At 33.4% G+C, this 23,304-nt stretch overlaps 1 protein-coding gene across 1 annotated transcript; it reads right to left on the bottom strand.

Moving 5' to 3' along the window:
- Positions 1-1,473: 1,473 nt before the first annotated feature.
- On the bottom strand, positions 1,474-2,658 carry LOC127813472 (uncharacterized). The gene has a single exon (XM_052354436.1). It carries the CDS (start codon positions 2,656-2,658, stop codon positions 1,474-1,476), a length of 1,185 nt encoding a protein of 394 aa, XP_052210396.1.
- Between the last annotated feature and the right edge of the window lie 20,646 nt (positions 2,659-23,304).

Genomic DNA, 23,304 nt, shown 5'->3' on the forward strand with positions numbered 1-23,304 from the left:
TAAGTAAAATATCAAAAATAAGAATCATTTCTGTAATTTAAAAAAAAAATTATGATTATTTTATAATATTAAAAAATATCAAAAGTGTATTTTTGCCTTAAAAAAAATTAGAGACCCAATTTATTGGATTGTATTATAGAATTTATATTTATTTTTAAAATAAATAATTATTTTTATAATTTTGGATATTAAAAATTATATTTTATAAAAATCTTTATTTTTTTATTTTCGTCATCTGAAAAACTGATGAGCCTGATTGCCTTCACTTTTCTTTGATGCATAAAATGCCTCATTTAAATTAAAGCTCCTTTGGCATTTGATCGAGTGGACCCCACCGCTTTAATACTTACTCGGGTGGAGCTCATTGCCTTCCGCCGACTCTATCCCCTGATTGTCACTACCCTTAGCTATGGCATTAAATGCCTCATTTAACGGTCAGCTGGCGTTTAACTAGATGGTGGACCCCAACACCCCTCCCCCGCCCGTCGGCATTAAAGTCCATCATTTATCATTTATCATTTGTCATCACAGTGACCGGCGATGGCCATCCGTAAACGTGCGCACCCAATCTTCGAGCCCACCACTTCCAATCACGACGACCTTGTTTGAGAAACGCAGTCCCACCTGCACCTTCGATACCATCTACGATCGTCACCGACGGATGTTAGCTACCAGTGAACAATGTTGTACCTAAGATTTGGGGGTTCTAAGGCGAAATGCAAATATGGGCCCCTGAATCGTAGAGTAGATTTAAAATTTATTTTTTTATAATAAAATATAAAATAAATAAATAAATATTTATACCATATCAAAGAATGAAATTAAAAAATTTCTAAATTATCAATTAAAAACTACTCTCCTTGTAATTTTGGAGGAAAAAATATCAATCAATTTTACATAATCAAATTGTTCGAGCATTTTTTTCTCAATAGACAATATAACCAATCCATTCAATCTATCTTGTGACATAGTTGAGCGGAGATAAGTCTTGATCAACTTCAACTTGAAGAAATTTCTTTTTACAGATGCAACTGTAACTGGTATAGTTAACAAAATTTTGTATGCTACACAAGTATTTGGGAAACACCCATCCATTCTCTTCAAATAGGCTACACAAGCATTTGACCGAGTGGACCCCACCACATCAATTGCTTTTTTTGTTTCTTTAGGTAAAGAGTATTTCAAGATTGTCAAATCCAAAAACAAATCATCTTCATCAATATCAGAATGCCATTATGTGTTAAGGATTTTTCAAGATTCTTACCCCAATAAAGTATCATCATCAGCGCACTTTAACCTCTCCAAATTAAACAGAAATCCAAATGTTTCCTCATATTTTTTAAATTGTTCAAATCTAGTTTGAAATGAAGAACGAGCTCGATCAATTATGAAGAGGAAATAATTTATTCTAAAAGAATCTTCTGCTGATTGTGTTATCTCATCACTGCCATCCTCATCAAACTGTTTCTTTCTTCAAATCATGAGTTTTTCTCGAAATACAGCTTCAACTCCCATTTCATTTGCTATTTGTTTCGCTTCAACCATGGCCTTATCAAATCCAGATTCTATATAGTCATCAAGAAACAAAAGAAGTCCTTCTAAAAAACTGATAGCAACATCAATATCCATATTTTCAACTTGAAGGAATTTACTTACAGTGTTGATTGAATGCAATAACTTGTACCAAATTACCATGCCAAGCAAAAAGTCAAAATTCTGAAGTTCATATGTTGCTAAGGACTCAGCTTTGCTCTTTGTTTTAGGATCTTCACTAGTATCTACCAAGTCAAATAAAGCATCTGTTATTTGTACAGTTTGCTCTTTTATAGGCCTAACACTTTCAACACGACTTTCACAACGTGTTTGTGACAATGGCTTAAGTGTAAAACCTTTCACATGATCTTTGAAAATTTTCCATCGCTTGGTAGATGAAGAAAACAATGTATAGATGCGTTGTATCACTCCAAAAAATGACATAGCTTTAGGACAACAATTTGCCATATCACATAAAGTCAAATTAAGACTATGACAACCACATGGAGTATAAAAAGCCCTCGGATTTATTTCAAGTAATCTTGTCTGTACACCTTTATGCTTCCCTTTCATATTAGACCCATTGTCATACCTCTGACCTATTATATCATCAATGTCCAGCTCAAGATTGGTCAACATGTTTTTAAGCTCAGTAAAAAGTCCAAGCCCTGATGTATTATCAACCTTCAAAAATTCTATCCAATATTCTTCTACCATTACAAAGTTTGCTGAATAATCCACACATCGTATTACAAGAGACATTTGCTCCTCATGACTAGCATCTGGCGTACAATCTAATATGACCAAAAAATATTTTGCTTGTTTAACTTTTCTAAGAATTGAACTTTTTACTTCATTTGCCAACATTTGTATCAATTCATTTTGAATTTTGGGGGCCAAATATGTATAATGAGTCTCATGTGCTTGAATACGTCGAATGTGCTCTTTCATAATCAGATCAAACTCAGCAATCATTTGTAAAAAAAAACCATTGTTTTCCACATAAAGCTTCTCACAATCTCCTCGAAATGCCAAGTTATTTTTTGCCAATCTTTGCACAACAGCTATTATCCTCTTCAACACTTGTCTCCAGTGTTCTCTTTCTTTATTGATTTCAATCTGCATACTTTGATCAATTGTTTTATTTTTACTCAGTCTTGTTTCTAATTCAATCCAATTAGTCATGCAATCTATATGCTCCTTACTTGCTTCATGATTTTTAAGACCCTGACCCATATTATGCCAATCTCTGTATCCTTCATTTCCCAACGAACTAATTTTACTTATTGTTTTTTGAGTCTTGAACAACTTACAGCAAAAGCAAAAACTTTGTCCAAATGAACTGAATATACTAGCCATCTCCTATCATTTGTTTCTCCATTGAGCAATACTCGTTTATATTGTGATAATTCAAAATGTTTACCACTACTATCTTTAGAAAACAAGACTCAATCAACTCTTTTTGGACCCCTCTCTACTAACAAATCTCTCGTATTTTGGTCAATTTTATCCCAACACCCTAGATCATAAAAATTAATCAATGAATCTTTATGTTGAATATTGTCTTCTTCTTTCTCGTTTAATTCATTGACATCAACGTGATCATCTTTGTCTTCATTTAATTCATCTACTAAGTCTCCTTGTTCATTGACATTATCATTCCAAGTTTCTTGTTCCTCTACTGAAGTTTCACCCAAGTTTTCAACTATTTCTTCTCTCTGTGTTATTTTGCTTCTATTAAAGTATTTAAACATATCACCGGCTTGATATTGAACTAATGCTTCTTCCTTTCGTTTACTTTTTCTTTTTTGAGCTCCAGACATATGTTTAGGAGGCATGATTTGTGACTATTGCTTAAACCTAACAAAAGTCAAAAGAAAAAAAATATTATGACATTACACGACACACTTAAGCAATAATAATGTTAAACTTAATTTTTATCTAGACTTGTAATAATAAGAAGAAGAATAAAATGAACCAAGCATCCCTATACTCTAATTACAATTTCTAAGAATAAAACAATTATCACGTATATAAACAAAATGAGACATCAATAAAATTAAATTTTCTTTTCTTAGATTCAGCCAACATCAATAAAGCCAACATTAATAAAATAGACATAGGCAACCTATCAAATAATCCAAATCTCCCAATGTATCACAAACGAAACAAAATGAAAATGATTCGTGAAGGAGAAACTAACCGGTTGAAGCTAAGCACTAAGTAGATCTGAATTATGGAGAAGCAGATCTGCTTCAAGGACCGAATCTGAGGGAGCAAGATCTGGAGCAGCAAGATCTAGAGCAGATCTGCTTCAAGGAGCAAAGCTAAGCACGAGGGCGAGTGACCGCCAACCAAGCAGCAAGAGGCGAGAAAGCGAGGGTGAAGGGCGACGATCCGACACCACAGAGCAGCGAAAGGGGAGAAAGGCAGCGAGAGCAAAGGCGAGCCATCTGGAGCGACTGAGAGAGAGCGAGGCAGCAAGCGAGCCACCGGTGACCGGCCACGAGGGCTAGCGACCGCCGACTAAGAAGTAAGAGGCGAGAAAGTGAGGGCGAAGAGCGACGATCTGACGGAGCAGCAAAAGGAGAGAGAGGCAGCGAAAGGCGAGAGCGGAGACGAGCCACATACCAACGACGAGGGCAAGCTGGCGAAGGCGAGGCGCGAGGATGAGGATGACGAAGGGAGTTACAGAGCGACTAAGCGAGAAAGGGCAGCGAAAGCGAGAGCGAGAAGGGAAGAAGGGTAGGGGTGACTGCGAAGCTTCGAGGGGGAGGGGGTAAACCATGGCGGCTGGGCGGTTAGCAAAAATAAGGGGTTCCAATTTATGGGCCCCCAAATACATAAATTTTCATGGGCCCTGAGGCAACTACCTCACAGGCCTCATGAAGGTCCGGCCCTACCGCTGAAATTCCGACGAACTCGAATCACCTTGGTCTTGGTTTGTATCGTCAAAATGCTTCTCTTTCTGATGCACAAAGCTAACTGATTTGAGTTTGTTCAAGGCTGCTCTGAGATGAAATTGATTAAAAAAATATAAATTAATTTAATAACAATGCATTTTAATTTTAAAAATATAACAATAAACTAAAATATACATAAATACATTTTAATGAACATGTTAATTTGCGACTCCAATTTTTTTAACTAAAATTCGCATAAGGTTATAATTGTATATATTCACGAGATTTAACGAATCGAGTTTTACTAAACTCAAATTTGATTCGTTTACCATTTGAATTTCAAAATTAGAATTAAATTCATTTCATTTATCTTAACGAACGAGTTTTTATCAAATCAAATATCAAGCCGTTTATGAATGACTCGATTTATTTGCAATCTTAATTATTTCTAATCATCTCTTGTTTGTGAATTTTTTGTGGGTTTGACATCCTTATCAAATGAAATATAAAATACTATGTTATTAACCATCTCGAGATTTATTTACACAACAATATTTAAATTCCTTAAAGTTACACCTTTAGCCTTAAATTTTTAAAATCCTACTTTGACCATTAAACTTTTAGAAATTACACCTTTAACCATCTCGAGCCAAATCAATTTTAGTTATGTAGGCTTATCTTTCAATTGAGTAAAATCTTTTTGTATTTGAGTAAGTCGTTTCTTCATAATATATAATCGATTATAAGTTAAATTGTATTCGAGTAAGCATGTTATTGTACTCGACTAAATAATTTGTAATCGAGTACTTAAATTTATAATTAAGTAAATCTTATCTTAGTCGAGTATTTTTATACCATAATTGAGTAAATTTGCTTAGATAGGGATTGGGTTTTTGTATTTGAAATATTAATAGACTATGTAAATTTTGTAATCGAGTAAAAATTTAAGTTTAATTGATTAATTTTAATCCACTCGAATAAATATAAAAATTAATCGAATATTATTCTTTTATAATTGAGTAAGAAAAAGACCCACTCAACTAAACATTAGCTGAAAAAAATAGGTCTCTGGTTCTTCAGCTTTAATCGAGTAAAATTTATTTTTACTTGAATACAGTAGAAAAATACTCAATTACAAATATTATTTACTTGATTAATGTTAAAAAATACTCGATTACAAATATTTTTTATTCAAATAAAAGTGTGCTGAAACTTAAAATTATAATCGTTAAATTAATTATTGTAGACAACCAAAAAGTGTAAAGTTTTGATTCTAACTGACTAATTGTTGTAAAAAGTCTTTCTAAAATTATTTGAGCATATATTATATATCTAACTATTGTGATAAAAAAAACTAGAATATATCTTGAATATCTTTCAAGTTTTACCCTTTGGTCAAAAGGCTTACTGTTATGAGACAATAGAGCTATAAAAGGCAAATCTAATTCAAAAAAAAAAAAAGGAATGATGAGCTATTTTTTTTTTACAATCATTCTCAAGTAAAAGAATTCCTCAAAGCATTCATCTTTTATTAGAAAAAGAGAGAAAATGTTCTTATCTTCTTATCTTTCAAATCTCTCTTGTTGAGTGATATATTGTAACAGTTTCTCTGAATTTCATCATGTATTTTTTTCTATTTTGATTAAAGGGTTTGTGCTTAAGCTCATAAAAAGCATTAGTAAAAGATTTCAGTTGACCCTTATAAAAACTATGTATTCGATTATTGTTGAGCTATTGAAAATTAGAGGTTACAACTGTACATGTTAAAAGCTGATGTTATAACTGATCCTGTAAAGAGTTAAAGTGGATTGTTGAAATCTTTGGTGATGAGCCAAAATAGTGGAGTAGGTTGATTGAGCCGAATCACTATAAAATTTTTGTGTACTACATTTCTTTATTTCTATTTTTAATTCCAATTAGTCAAGTTTTTATTTCTATCATTTAAAGTTTGTTGTATTAGTTCTAAAATTAATCTTGTAAAATTTATTTTCACTCAAATCATTCTTACATCATTATTTCCTTAATCAATTAAAGTTAAATATTTCAATATATACTTTTATCACTATTTTTTAATATCTCTAAAAAAGACAAACAGTTTTATGTGCATAAAGTTGCTTCAAATTGAAAAAGGTTTTGAAACACTCAATTCACCTCTTATTGGGTGTATGTTTATTCTTACAATTCTAAAATTCACACTTTGAGAATTTTGCATATAAGAAGTGTTCCCTTATTGTCCAAAGCACAACTCTTAGGTGCCCTTAGTGTTTTGCCTCACTAAGAGAGTAGATTAGGATATCATCTATAAATATGATGACAAACTTGTATAAATACAACCTAAACACCATGTTTATTAAATCCAGTAATGTCATTTGTGCATTCATCATCCAAAAGGCATCACTACATACTCATAATACCCATGATGGGATCTGTAAAACTCTATTTTTGAAATAAATAAAAGCGAGAAATGTTTCGGAGTTCGTGGTATTAGAATGGTTAAAATTAAGGTCTTATAAAGTAGGTTGTCATTGTTATATAGCCGAGTCAATCGAAGGGAGTATCCTAAACTCTAAAGATCAAAAGCAAGATCACATCATCGATTCTCAAATCGAAATATGATTTTTAGTACTGAAAGAAATCGGATCGGAGATAGTTTCTGATACAGTTTCAGTCCGAGCTGATAAAACTGAATCATCAGATGGGGCTTTCGAAAAGTTGATAGAGCCCTTAAAAGGTCTCTATTTTTCGAGTAGAACAATTCTTTAGTATTTTTGGGTGGAAACGAGAAGAGTTTCAATGAAATAAGTCAATCGGGCCTAAGCCCAGTTTTATGAAATTGCCCGAGGGAGGTCTAAACGTTATTATTTCTGAATCTTTGGGGCATGAATGTCGATTTTAAACCTTGGGGGTCTCGTTGGAGGCAATGGAAACCTCAAGGGCTTGTGAGAAAGACCCAAGTCAAAATTGTCAAAACTAGAAGAGGCTTGTGAGAAAGACCCAGCAGCTGGCCGGCCACTATTCGACGCCTCCAGCAAGGCAAAAATCGAGAAGGATGGTCGGAGAAGCTCGAAAACCAAGTCAGGGACGGCATCGAGGCCGCGTACTGCCAGAATTTCAAGAAATTCCGATCGAGCGTGGCTGATTTTGCGAAGCCCTGTAAATGGGCTTTTGAGGGTGGTTGTCGGGGTTTTTGGGTCGCCTAAGGGTAGATTTAGGTGTTTAAGATGTCAGGTTATGCAGCCATGAGCATTTCGAGGTGTGATTTGGCCTATAAATAGAGGATTTATGGCCAAAGGTTTTGCCAAATTCAAGCTTAAAATCGAGCGTGAGAGGCAGAATCGAGTACAAGTAATAGAGGGCTTTTCACTATAAAAAACCAACGTTTAAAACATAAAAATCCATCGCTAAAAAATTTAGCGACGAATTTAGTGACGGGTACCTTTCCGTTGCTAAAAAGGGCGTCGCTGAAATTTAGCGATGGGGTTAGCGACGGGAGTATTTTAGTGACGGAATCAGCAACGGGGTTGTACCCATCGCTAATCAGCGACGGAATTAGCGACGGGGTTAACCCCATCGTTAAATTTAATTTTTTTATTTATTTTTTATTTTTTAGCACGTGGTTGACCTCGTCACTAAATTTAAATTTTTTTTATTTAATTTTTTAGCGACGAGGTCGACCCCGTAGCAAAATTTTAATTAATTAATTAATTAATTTTTTATTTTTTAGTGACGGGATTGATCCCGTAGCTAATTTAACCCAAAAATTCAAAATTCAACTCGCGCCAAGCCCCAGCCACCCCTCAGTGCGCCATGTGGTAGCATTGAAATAATACTCTCGACAATTATCTCATGCTCTCAACTAGATTCGAACCCCCAACCTCTCATGACCAAGTTTCGCACGCAAGTAAGCCAATCTGGAAGCCTCATTGTTCATTGATGTATATAAAATATATTTATACTATTATCTTTCAAATATTTCAGAATTATATTTATACAACAAAAATTTTCAAACTTATTTAATGATATTAATTTTAATATTTAATGTTAGTAAAAGGAAATGGATATTAATTTTAATTTTATTTCGTTATTAATTTAAATAAAACTTTATTAATTATTATATTAGCAGTGAAAAATTATTTTTTTATTTTGATTTTAATTTTAAAATATTTAAAAAATTATTAGTTTAATTTTTACTAATATTAATGTTAGTAAAAATTGTCATATGTTTAAATGTAAAATTTTTAGTTTTTTATTTATTTATTTTTATTTTTTAGTGACGGGTTGACTCATCGCTAAATTTTAATTCTAAATTTTAATTCTTCATTTAATTCTTTTTATGTTTTAGCAATGGGGTTGACCATGTTCCTAAATTTTAATTCTTTATTTATTTCTTTCTTATTTTTTAGCGATGGGGTTGACCAGTCACTAAATTTTAATATTTTTTATATTTTAGCGATCGGGTTGCCCCCGTCGCTAAATTAAAATTTTTTTATTTAATTTTTTTTAATTTTTAGAATTGGGAAATATCCCGTCGCTAAATTTTAATTTTTTATTTAATTTTTTTTATTTTTTAGCTACAGAGTGACTCGTCACAAAATTTTAATTTTTTTTTTTTTTTACTCTTTAGCGATGGGAGTGACCCCGTCACTAAATTTTAATTTTTTATTTAATTTTTTTTTTACTTTTTAGCGACAGAAGTGAGCTCGTCGCTAAAAAATAAAAAAAATAAATAAATAAATTTAAATTCGCTAAAAAATAAAAAAATTAAATAAAAAAATTAAAGTTTAGGGACGAGTAATAAAAAAATTAAAATTTAGCGACGGGTTACTCCTGTCGCTAAAAAATAAAAAATAAAAATTAAATAAAAAAATTTAAATTCGCTAAAAAATAAAAAAAATTAAATAAAAAATTAAAGTTTAGTGACGGGTCATCCTCATCACTAAAAAATATAAAAAATTAAATAAAAAACAAAATTTTAAAAAATAAAAAATTAAAATTTGGCGACGGGTTATTCCCGTGGCTAAAAATATAAAAAAAATTAAATAAAAAATTTAAATTTGCTAAAAAATAAAAAAAATTAAAGTTTAGCGATGGGGTCATCCCCGTGCTAAAAAATAAAAATAAAAAAATTTAGTGACGGGATTGACCTCGTCCCTAAAAAATAAAAAAAATTAAATAAAAAATTAAAATTTAGCGACGGGATTACTCCCATCGCTAAAAAATAAAAAAATAAATAAAAAAAATTCAAATTCACTAAAAAATAAATCAAATTTAAATAAAAAAATTAAAATTTAGCGACAGGATTTCCGTCACGAATTCCGTCGCTAAATTTAGTGACAGGTATTCCGTCGCTAAATTAAAAAAATATTTAAAAAAATTAGCGATGGAATAATTGCGTCTTTAAATTCTGTCACAAAATACGATTTTTCTTGTAGTGTTTTCTCTGAAGAGGGTAAGGATCATATCTAGAAAAAATGAAGGGATTTCATGTTCGTTTGGAGGGGTTTTGAGGGCTCGCCGGAGAAAGAGGTAGTGGTGTCGGCCGAGAGTTCGAAGCTTCTATCGAGGCCCTTTTGGGTGTCATTTCGAGCCACTAGAGGCACCAACATGATCGACTGAAGAAGGAGATCAAGTTAGAAGCAAAAACCCAGATCTCTAGTGTGTCATCGCCGGAGAAGATGACTAGAGCATGACTTCCACGCGCCTTTCTCACTCGCAGTCCACGCGTCGAGAGCGTGAGGGCGTGTGAGCATCAGGTTTTTTCTGAATTTTTTTTTAAAATGTTTGAAAAAATAATTTAGGATTTTTCATTCAAAATGATTTTGACAAATTGGATGTAAGTATTTATTTTAGAATTTTAGTGAGGAAAAATAAAGAAAAATTAAAGGAAAAATATGAGAAAAATTGGTGTTGGTATTTATGGATTGAATATGCTGTTTAGGGTGCCTTAGGGGTTGAGTTTGGGTATTGGTTCGAGTTTCGAGGATTGACACGTAAATCGAGGTAAAGCTTATTTCAAGGAAAAACTAAATTTATCAAAGGTGAGTGTGCCAACTTACGACCTAGTTTTACGTGAGTAATTATGTTCTAAAGACTTGATTTTATGTAAGTGTTCTACTTTAAAAACCTGATTTAGTGTGAGAAGTTCGTATCTAAAAGGCTTGATTTGTCGTGAGTAATCCTACCTTGTAAATGGTTTTTCCAAAACTCGATTTTATGTGAACAATTTTATCATGTTGATATGTCTTGATATGCGATGCATCATGTAGATTGCATTTACATGTATTGATGATGAAATGTGCATATATTCACAATGATATTATTGATCATGCATTGCATATGAGTTCAGGATGGCATCGTTGCATCCATTGACCTCAGCATGGATAAGAAGTCATAGCAATGGGGGTAGCATTAAGGTGCAAACGAAAATGCGGACCGACACTGCTGCACCCATTGACCTTTACATGGATAGGAAGCCGTAGCAATGAGGGGTAACATAAGGTGCGGTTGGTTCACGAAAGGAAAGAAGGACATTTTGCATCTTTCATACATGCACAAAAATATATGATTTTATTTCACTCACTTAGATGATTCATCATCTAAGTTGGGCTTTGCCCTTAGAATATTCAAACGTTCCAGATGTTGTTGTAGCATAACCAGATACAGAAGAAGCATGTGATGGCACTTTTCAAGTGCACGATAAAGTATGATTATAATGTTAAAGTTAATGTATTTAAGTTTCTGGTACTTAACATTTGAATATTTGAAAGATGTTGATGTATTATTAAAACTATGGTTATGGTAATGTTAGGTTCGATTCTCAGCTTTCGCATGTAATATTTTGATGACTATCTTTGAAATGAATGAAAATTTTGGGTTGATAAACGATGTGATTTAGCATTTAGTTTGAACGGAAAAAAATATATATATTCCACAAATTCTCCTAGAATTAACGCGCTTGAGAAAGCGAAGCATTACAAGATCTAAAGGTCATCTTTAGTACATCATTTGCTCGTATCTTTAATTGGCCATACCTTAACCTCAAATCATTTTTTGTAAAGATTATGAACCCCCCTACAATTGATCAAATAACTCTTTTTTTTCGAAGCAAAGGGTATTTATTTATTTTTTTAGTCACCTTATTCAATTGTTGATGGTCAATATATACACATCCTCAAACTACCATATTTATTCCTTACAAAAAGAATAGGTGCGTTCCAAGGTGACGTACTAGGCCAAATAAACCCCTTACCAACCAAATCTTAAAGTTATATTCTTAATTCCTTTAACTCTACTAAGGTCATATTATAAGGAGACATTGATACTTGATTTATCCTTAGTAATAACTAGATAGTAAACTTAATCTTCCTATCGAGAGGTAATTTAGGCAAGTCCTCAATAAATACTTCCACAAACTCTTTAACTACTTAGGATTGTTCTCTTCATGTTTTAGTTTTTAGTTTCATGTTTTGAGTATCTATTTTGAGATTGCTGAAAACTCGTTATTTTTTTCTGTAACATTTTTCGCGTTTTGAAAATTTTAAGCATATTTATAATGAAAATAGTCCAAATGACTTTTTATTATTTTAAGTTTTCTTTACAAAATTTTTCTTTGTTTTCGAAAATACATTTTTAAGAATATGAAAGTAAATACGTTTTTACTGTTTTGAAAAACTGAAAACTAAAAATGAATTGAAAACAATAAAGAAAACACGGCCTTATATTTCCTCAATCACTTTATTTAATTCATTCCCCTTGGTAACATGGTTAAATACCCATAGGCTCCTTTCATTAATAAATGTTGGGTTTGTTATGATGAAATGAATTTCTATGGTGTTACGCCGATGGTTGTCCTTAGAATTTATCTATTTTCCCCTTATGCCCCATAAATATTAGAATCTTCCTTAAACAATCCACTTCGAGAGGAAATCCAACTTGAGAATTACATCAAAATCATAAATCTCCAACAAAATCAAATCAACAACAAATTTGGAATCTACTTTCTTAATTTCACAATATGTATTACCTAGGTTAACCTCTCATCATTTGTCTCATCAGATGGCCACAACTATCTTATGCTTTAATTTCTTAGATTATGTTCCTAAACTTTTTACTACAACATAAGATATGATGGATACTGGGTCCATTAAAACATGCACTAGAGTTTGTATGATTGAAAATGTATCTTGTACCACCTTGGGATCAACCTCTATTGTTGATTTAGTTACATTTTATATATACTTCCCCTAGTGGAGGTTCTTATTCGCTTGGTCATTGCCCTTTTTCCATGACCCTTTCATTAAAGCATTCCCTAACATAATGGTTGAGTTGTTAACACTAGAAGCAAGTCACCATCCTCTTCTTTTGCTCATCCCTCTCTAGATTTCTCTTAGTGGGACATTTCTTGTTAGAATGCCTAATCTCCCTTCAACGATGACATTTCCTAGTAAGACATTCTTTGTTAGAATGCCTAATCTCCCTATCTTTCTTTTCCAAGTTGACATTCTTTCCCAATATTCCTACATAGCATTGAGAACACAACTTGGTCTTCTTAAACTTTGAAGCCTCGGGTTGTCTATGTCAATCACTCTTTACCCATACTAGTTTAGTAATTTTCAAATCTCTCCAACTTACTATCTAATCTTCAGGAAACCTCAATTGACCATGTTCTTTTCAAATGTAATGTCCTTGGACACAACTTCTCATAAGTTTGATGTCTCATATATTCAAGGACTATTGCAATTTCAACCCCAACCCTTGGACAAATCGTTGAGCTTTTCCCACTCAATTGTTTAGTACATTGTCATGTATTTAATCAACTAAATGAATCATGCCTTATACTGAACCACTATCACTAACTTGGTCTGTCACAGATTAAAAAACTCCTCTTGATGCATCACGCACCAACATGCAAGCAAGTGTTAGATTTGTATATATGATCTAACATGCTACAAATACCAAAATAGCATTTAGATCAATGCGGAAAAAAATTAAACGGAAGTTACCTCCAGCCATTGCAGATTTCTTCTATTCTGATATTGGCTCTTCCAAGCTCTCAAACACCCCAGGTGATGGTGTATGATGAAGAGAAGGGATGATGAGCTCAGGGACCAAAACCATAAATTTATATTACATTCTTCCATCAAGAATATACATACGTTTGCCACTTTACAACTCAATCAGTAAGTGATTATGGAAACATAATCATGAGAGCATAATATGGGCTAAAGAAATGTAAATAATTCCCTTGCAACCCACAACCATAATAATGACAAAACATATGGGCCACCTTAAGAACTTTACATTCTCCCACTTGGTCCAAATGTTTTAATCTGATGCCTTAATGTAATCTTATTGATTGTCGCTTCTTAAGAAATAAATACATGAATCATGGCGGTAAGTCCTCTAACAATGAGTATTACCTTCCATGTATTACAATGCATTCAGTTTCTCAAGAATTATACTTCATGTGGCAACATTACTTAATGAATAAACCTTATGTTCATTCTTGGTCCTATATAGATGCGTTTTCTCAAATAAATTAAGGTGTACATGAATATGAGAAAACATTACAATAAACAAGAGTTTCATCCATATACCAAATGTATACTATTACATAGTGGAACCAAGTCCCATTTTGTCAACATGACCCTTGAATTTCAATGGTGGCATGCCTTTAGTCAAAGGATCAGCAATCATCAACTCAGTACTGACGTGTTCAATGACCACTTTCTTTTCTTTAACACGTTCTCTTATGGCTAAGTACTTAATGTCGATGTGTTTACTTCGACTTCCACTTTTGTTATTCTTATCCATAAAGACAACAGCTGAATTGTCACAGAAAACTCTTAATGGCTTAGAAATGGAATCCATAATCTTAAGCCCAGATATGAAACTCTTGATCCATACACCGTGCGAAGTAGCCTCAAAACAAGAGACGAACTCGGCTTCCATAGTGGAAGTGGCAGTCAAGGTCTGCTTGGCACTCCTCCATGATATAGCTCCACCGGCCATCATAAAAATGTATCCTGATGTTGATTTACGAGAATCAACGCAGCCAGCAAAGTCGGAATCTGAGTAGCCAATCACTTCCAAATTATCTGTCCGTCTATACATAAGCATGTAGTCCTTGGTCCCTTGAAGGTACCTCAATACTTTCTTTGCAGCTCTCCAATGGTCCATGCCTGGATTACTCTGATATCGTCCTAACATTCCCACAACAAATGCAATGTCAGGCCTTGTACAGACCTGAGCATACATCAGGCTTCCAACAACAGAAGCATATGGAATGTTCTTCATTTGTTCCCTTTCAAAGTCGTTCTTCGGGCATTGGTTCAAATTGAACCTATCACCCTTCACAATGGGAGCTACACTTGGTGAGCAATCCTTCATCCGAAATCTCTCTAAAACTTTATTGATATAGGTTTCCTGAGACAAACCCAAGATGCCTTGAAATCTATCTTTATGGATCTTGATGCCAATGACATAAGATGCCTCACCCATATCCTTCATATCAAAATTTTCAGAGAGGAATTGTTTTACCTCATGTAGCAAACCCTTATCATTGGTTGCAAGCAAAATATCATCCACGTATAAAACAAGAAAACAAATCTTACTCCCACTGACCTTTTGGTATATACATTGATCCATGGGGTTTTCAACAAATCCAAATGAAGAAATTACCTCATGGAATTTAAAATACCATTGACGGGACGCTTGTTTTAGGTCGTATATGGATTTCTTGAGCTTGCAAACCAATTGCTCACCATTACTAGAGGGGAATCCTTCAGGTTGTTTCATATAAACCTCATCCTCCAAATCTCCATTGAGAAAAGCTGTTTTCACATCCATTTGTTGCAACTCAAGGTCAAAATGAGCTACTAATGCCAAAATAACGCGCAAGGAATCTTTCTTAGATATAGGAGAAAAGGTCTCAGTGTAATCGATTCCTTCCTTCTGAGTGAATCCCTTAGCAACGAGTCTAGCCTTGTATCTCTCAATGTTGCCTAATGAGTCCTTCTTAGTCTTAAAGACCCATTTACAGCCAATGGCTTTTGCATCATGAGGCAACTCAACAAGATCCCAGACTCCGTTACTCTTCATAGAACTCATCTCTTCCTTCATGGCATTATACCATAATTCTGACTCTTTGCAACTCATGGCCTGTGAAAATAACTCAGGATCATTTCCGGTTTCAATGCTGTAGTCAGATTCTTGTAGGTACACTATATAATCACTAGGTATTGCTGACCTTTTAGTTCTAGTGGATCTCCTTAATGCTGTATCAACATTTTCTTGAGAAGCTTGTGATTCAACTGGCTGTTCAGGAGGTGCTGGTAATTCCTGAACTACTTGATCCACTGGAATGCTGTCAGCAGCTTGTGGAACTTCATTGATTGGTTGTTCAACACCAGTTGGAACTTGAGGGGCGTTGTGAACTATAACCAATCTATCATTTGAGGTGGAAGGTTGAAGTTCTGAATGATCACATTTAGGAATATCATCCCTGATATGATCGCTCCCACTGATCAAGTCATTTTCAAGAAACTTGGCATTTCTTGATTCCACAATCCTAGTGCTGTGAGATGGACAATAAAATCTGTATCCTTTAGACCTTTCGGCATATCCAATGAAAAGCCCACTAATGGTCCTCGGGTCCAACTTCTTCTCTTGTGGATTATAAATTCTCACTTCAGACGGGCATCCCCAAATGCGCATATGTCGCAAACTCGGTTTCCAACCTTTCCATAATTCAAATGGTGTCTTTGGAACAGCCTTGGTTGGAACTCGGTTTAATATATACACAGCCGTCTTTAGTGCTTCAGTCCACAAAGATTTAGGAAGATTGGAGCTACTAAGCATACTTCGCACCATGTCCAATAATGTTCGATTTCTTCTTTCTGCCACACCATTCTGGTTTGGTGAACCAGGCATGGTGTATTGAGCAACTATTCCATGCTCTTGAAGAAATTTAGCGAACGGACCAGGTACTTGTCCATCATTAGTGTATCTACCATAATATTCTCCACCCCTATCTGATCTCACAATTTTTATTTGTTTCCCACATTGTTTCTCTACTTCGGCTTTAAAGATCTTAAATGCATCTAATGCTTTGCTTTTGTTATGAAGCAAGTAGAGATACATATATCGTGAGTAATCATCAATAAAGGTGATGAAATATTTTTGACCATGTGAGTCCATGTCTGGACTACATATATCAGTATGTATGATTTCTAATATGTCTGAACTCCTATTGGCACCTTTCTTGGACTTGTTGGTCTGCTTTCCCTTAATGCAGTCCACACATGTTTCAAAATCAGTAAAATCTAGAGTACTGAGTACCCCATCTTTTATTAATCTCTTAATTCTCTCTATGGAGATATGTCCTAATCTTCGGTGCCATAATATAGATGAGTCCTTGTTAATAATACACCTTTTAGTACCAATATGAACATGCATTGAACTGTAAGTGGTATTGTCTTGTAAATTAATACGATAAAGACCATTAGACAAAATACCATTCCCAACACAATCAGAGTTACAAAACAAACTGAATGATGTATCTGAAAATTTTAAGGAATATCCGAAAGGCACAAGTCTGGAAACTGAAATCAAGTTTCGTGAAAAACTTGGAACACAAAAGGTCCCATCTAGTTTTAAAATAAAACCACCACTTAAAGTTAAAACATCAATCCACCAGGTGTTAATATTAACATTAACCATATTAGATTCATAACAAACAAACGAGGTTGGATTACCTTTATCCTCAAGCCATTTCTTGAATTTAGCGCAATCCTTCTTCATGTGTCCCTTCTTCTTACAGAAAAAACACTTGGACTCCTTCTTAATATCAGTCTGGGGTGGCATTTTACCCTTCCCTTTCTGATTGGCCTGGGATTTGCCTTTTCCCCGTGTTGTAGTCAGCATTGCGCTTTCACCATGCTCCATCACAAGCCTACCTTCCTCTTGAACACACATGGTCATTAATTCATTAATTGACCACTTATCCTTATGAGTGTTATATGAGATTTTGAATGGCCCATATTGTGATGGGAGAGTGTTTAGGATATAGTGCACCAGAAATGAATCAGACATTGTAACCTCGAGTTTCTTAAGTTGAGCCGCAATGTCCCTCATCTGCATGATGTGCTCACGCACACCTTTTACGCTGGTGAACCTTAAGGATGAGAACTTCATAATTAGGGTGCTTGCCAGTGCCTCATCTGAAGTGATGAATTGATCATCAATGGCTTTCAGCAAGTCTCGGACTTTCTCATGCTGATCGACGAAACCACGTATACCAGCTGAAATTTTAGTCTTAATGAACATCACACTGAGGCGATTAGATCGCTCCCATCGCTCATAAAGCGCGATGTCCGCTGCACTACTGGTATCAGTGATTGCTGGTGGCTCATCTTTCCTAATAGCATAATCAATGTCCATCCACCCTAAATGGAGAAGAATTCTCTCTTTCCATATCTTAAAGTTGTCACCCGTTAATTCAGGAATATCGCAACGAATATCAGAGAAATTAGCAAGTTGTGAAGCTGCATAAATATCATAAATGCTTATGTCAAAATTTGAGGTCTAATTAAATAAATTGTATGTTTTACCAATGTAAATCATACATGAATGAATCTAATGACATAAAAATTGCCTGTGGGCTAAATTTTTAATTCAAGCAGATTCATGTGTTTCTTATGATAGAATTATCAAAATATGTACTAAATTCAAGATTTATGAGTACATTAATTCTATCAAAATAAACTTTATGATAAAATCATCAAATTATATACTAACTCATAAATCCTGTGGGAATATTATGAGAATAATTTGATATTTTATTCTAATTAATTATATAAATATAATAAAATTTCCTGTGGGATAAAATTTATTATATTAAGTATAATTAATTACAATTAATGTCTATAAATCTTCATGTGATCCCAAATAAATATAATATATAATTTTATTTAATTAAGGGTGCTGTGGCTAATCCTTAATTAATTAAAATTATATGGATCACTAGACATTTAAATATTATGCATAAATCTAAATTTTATGCAAATAATCTAAATTGCATGATTTAACTAAACACAATATGTTATCTCATGCATAAAAATGATATTGCATAATTAAATCATAATATTATGCACATATTATTAATTTATGAACTCATTCAATATTTTGCATAATTTAATATGGACATAATGAATTAATTTATGCAAATAATATAAAATTCTTTATTTTTAATTTTAACAGAAATGGGCCATCAGCACACTTAATTCTCCATGCAAACAATTAAAACATGCCCATGAAAATAAGCCCAAACCCATTTAATTAAAACAACAACCCATGAAAATTAGGCCCAAACTTATGACAGCCCAAACTTATTTAATTAAAATAACAGCCTATGTAAAATAGGCCCAACCATTTAATTAAATCAGCCCATGAAAACAGGCCCAAACTAATTTAATTAAAACAGCCCATGAAACACAAGCCCAGCCATCATTGACACTGTTGAACAGTGTCATCTTCAACCTCCAGCCGGGTCATTTTGACCCGGTTTCAACCCGTTTTGAAGACCCAGTTATATCTCACTATTCCAGCCATAAAAATTGATGATTTAAATTGCAGAATGCTCACAAATCAACTTCCCAAAGATTTCTAAACTTAAATCATCGAAATATGTCACAACTATGTAGATCTAATCAAAATAATCTTGCTGGAAAAATTTTCAGAATACTGAAAATGTCAAGGCAGAGGCAAACAATGCTCTGATACCAACTGTTAGATTTGTATATATGATCTAACATGCTACAAATACCAAAATAGCATTTAGATCAATGCGGAAAAAAATTAAACGGAAGTTACCTCCAGCCATTGCAGCTTTCCTCTATTCTGATATTGGCTCTTCCAAGCTCTCAAACACCCCAGGTGATGGTATATGATGAAGAAAAGGGATGATGAGCTCAGGGACCAAAACCATAAATTTATATTACATTCTTCCATCAAGAATATATATACGTTTGCCACTTTACAACTCAATCAGTAAGTGATTATGGAAACATAATCATGAGAGCATAATATGGGCTAAAGAAATGTAAATAATTCCCTTGCAACCCACAACCATAATAATGACAAAACATATGGCCACCTTAAGAACTTTACAGCAAGTACTTGGCCTTGAAAGCAACTTCAAATTATTCTCATGAAATATGCACAATGTGGCATAATCTTTCCACTTCCCTAATATTTTACACCTTCAATGATACTAACGTGGTTTTCCACCACATGCTTCTTTCTCCAACATAAATGTAGCACAATACGTCCATTAGTCCTTTGGATAGTCCAAGTGATCCAACAACTTGGGAGTACTCCCCTACACCTAGCCTGGCTTCAATTGCCCTCTCAAAGATTAGCGGGGTGCAAATCTAGGTTTTTCTTCAACCAGTTTGTCACAAGCATCTCTTACCTAGGTATCACTTGCAATATCCACCTCCATGGCCTCCTTGACATTTGTAGCCTTAGATTGACACTATCATTTGTTGTCTCCTTGTTCTCACTATTTGTAAGATACATAATCTTAGTTAAACACCAAAACCAAAACCAAGAATATATTCATGCAATAAACAAAAAGTCCCACGTTAAGCCATAATATAAAGTTACACGCGCGAGAGTTTAAAACATAAGCTGTTGAGTGACTCTGATAAGCAAAACCAAGGAGTACCAACCTAGCTAGGTTACTCCAAAACACCTAGGAAAGAAATGCAGCCTCTTTAATGGGTTTTCTGTTTCCTTAGGAGTATTTTTCCTTGGCAGCAGCCTCGCATTATCTCAACTTGAGTTCATCTTCAATATCAAATTCTCCAAGCCTCTTCAGTATCAGATTCTTCAATATCACACTGGACTCTCACGAATAATAGTGTTAGGCATCTTGATTTGGGTTGCTTCAAGCCTGTCTCCATGATTACCTCCATAAAAGTGCAGCAAGGATAGCATTATCTCAATCTCTTGGCCTTGTGACCCAGTTTTTTCCACTTGTCGACTAAAAAACTTATGGTAAACTCAATCCATTTATGTTCTAACTCGAGCAATTGGGTTGGCACGGGTCATTGTGCATCTTTCTCTCCACCCACAGTAAATACTCACTGAGTGTCTCCTCGTGTTGCATCACCCACCCATGGATCACATCCATCTGCTGGGAATATTGCAAGCGGTGTTAATCTAACATATCATCTTGAGGCATTCCATATGTGGGATGCACCATGTTGCCTTGTAAAATCTATCAAATATGTACTATATATATCCTCAACTACAAACAAATACACACTAACCACAAAACAAAATAAATACACCATTTACAATTTTAAACCTTGCTAATCATCTCCTTTACTTTACCGAAGCATGTCTTAGACCCTACACATGCCCAAACACAAAGGTGCAGAACAACTTTTCATATATAGTAGAAACCTAAACCAAAATCTTAAAGTTCTAGGCTACTACTTTGATACCACCGTTGTAACACCTCATCCCTAATCTAAAGTGTTATGAAGAGCCCAATTCTTCTACTTGGAAAGGGCACCCAATTAAAAGATATCAACAAGGGATAACTAGATAATGAATAACAAGATTGTCTTCCCATCCATCGAGTTGGGGAAAAACTCTACGGAAGCTTGATACTCGTGAGTACTCTATTCATATGCCAACACCTATTATAAGCTTTTTCCAAGTCCTATACATGTGAAAATGGAAAATTATAAGCTATGCATGAAATACTTTATTTTTTTCAAGAAATTTCAAGATTGCATATAGGTTATATATGTCACGGGTCTAGTGCATGCCCTTGTGTAGCATCTTCACTTACCCATGTGAGGTCATCTTCTTTTCATGGGCGACAAGAAAATAACTAACTCTTTAAAATAAGGCATATGGATAAAAGTGCACCAGCACATATAGTCGTATATCAATAAACTAATAGAAATTCGAAGAACACATATAACGTATAATTAACTTCAACACTAAAGACTCATGCATAGTGATAATTAATAGACTTCTTAATTGTAGATTCCCTCCAAATACTACATAATGTTAAGATTAACATGGAATTTTGAACAATACAAATCACAAATCACAAATCATATTAGCATGCACAATCAAGCATATTTTATATATAATTATGGCATACCTTAAGCCATTGATTGAAGATAAAATTATGTTATTTAAGAATTTGAATATTCTTATTTATTTTAATCCTCCACGTACGTCACCAATTTGATAAGGGTTTGATGTTCTCACTTTTAATTATCTCTTTTATATTTGCTCTAATAAGTGATGGTATGGTACGAATTTAGGTTGATAAAATAGATAAAGTGCCAATGTTGTGTTTCATATTGTACTTGTTGGTTTCACCATGTCAACTAAGTTATGGAACACAACTATATCAATTATTTTCATTCACCACCATCTCATGAAACTTCTCCATGTGAAGATGGTGTTCAAACTTCATTTCATCATTACTCCGCCAGGGGATATTATTCACTGCCAGTCCCAAGTCCGGATAAAGAAGGAGGGTTGCGTTAGGTAATTGACAGTCAACGTAAAACCTAGTCGGATCCAAATATGAACTCTAGACAAACTATCTATTGGGATGTAATCCACATAGAAATCTAGAATTCATGTAGCCAACCCCACATAGTGGGACAACGGCTAGATATGTTGTTGTTGTTGTTGTAAAACAGATAAAGTACCCTTTATATATGTAAATGCTTAAGTAATGGATATGGGCGATGTTATTCTGAATTGAATTCACTATAGATACTATCTAGTGGTTAAAATTTTGTAATTAAATGCATGCATGTACCTTGATATTTAAAACTATATATGCAAAATAGAAGATTTTTTTTCAAAAATAATAGCATTTAAATAAATTATCAAATACTATTAATTCCAAATTATTTTTCAATGTTCTAGCCTTCGGGTACTAGCCAAAACCCTATCTTGAAAAGGAAAGTTTGAGCATCAAAAAATACTCATGAGAAAGGTCCGATTAAAGTGATGAGAATAAGGTCCTTTACTATATGTTATTTTGATATATATATATATATTATTCAATTATGTAAATAAACATACATTAAAAAATCTAAATCAAAAATATTCTCACAAACTATAAATCTAATCTAGTCATGATCTCTACCGTCTCTTGTACTTGCCATCAATAATCTAAGGTGGTATCTTTTTATTACCTAATATATTGTAGTTTAAAACATAACAACTATTGCTTTTTAGTTTTTTCTTGCACCAACTATTTCTTTGTTATTAAATTATTGTGATGTTATTTAAAATATAAATATGAAATTATTATAATGTTATATATCAAGTATATGAATATCGACCGACTACCTATTATCTTATAAGTATAGAGATAAAGGGTTAAATAAAATATTTTTAAAATACAAATTTAAATACAAGGAAAATAATAGAAATGTGGCTAGAATAATCCCTTACCCATACCCCCTCATTATCATCCTTACTAACTAAAATTTAGATATCGATATAGTTAGCTATTTGCATTCTTTCTTTTAGTTGAAAGATTTAATAGTCCTTTGGATAATAGTTTGGGATTAGCGGTATTTTGAGAATTTTCTACAAAAAAAATTTAAAATAAAACTTACATTCCCAATATGAGATTTTTTATTAGATTATTACTTTTTAGAACAATGTACAACTGTTCCATGAATAAGTAATTTTTTTTGGGTACAAAATAAGTAACCTTTTAACAAAATGTAAAAAACCCTAAGATAAAGGAATCTGCCTCAATTTTTATAAATTACAATAATATTTTTTGAAATTAAAAATTAAAATATTTTTC

Source organism: Diospyros lotus, chromosome 11, assembly GCF_014633365.1.
Source record: "Diospyros lotus cultivar Yz01 chromosome 11, ASM1463336v1, whole genome shotgun sequence".
Classification (NCBI taxonomy): Eukaryota; Viridiplantae; Streptophyta; class Magnoliopsida; order Ericales; family Ebenaceae; genus Diospyros; species Diospyros lotus.

Bases quoted from the DNA above. Each gene is read 5' to 3' on its own strand.
- LOC127813472 (XM_052354436.1), bottom strand. From the start codon at position 2,658: ATGCAGATTGAAATCAATAAAGAAAGAGAACACTGGAGACAAGTGTTG.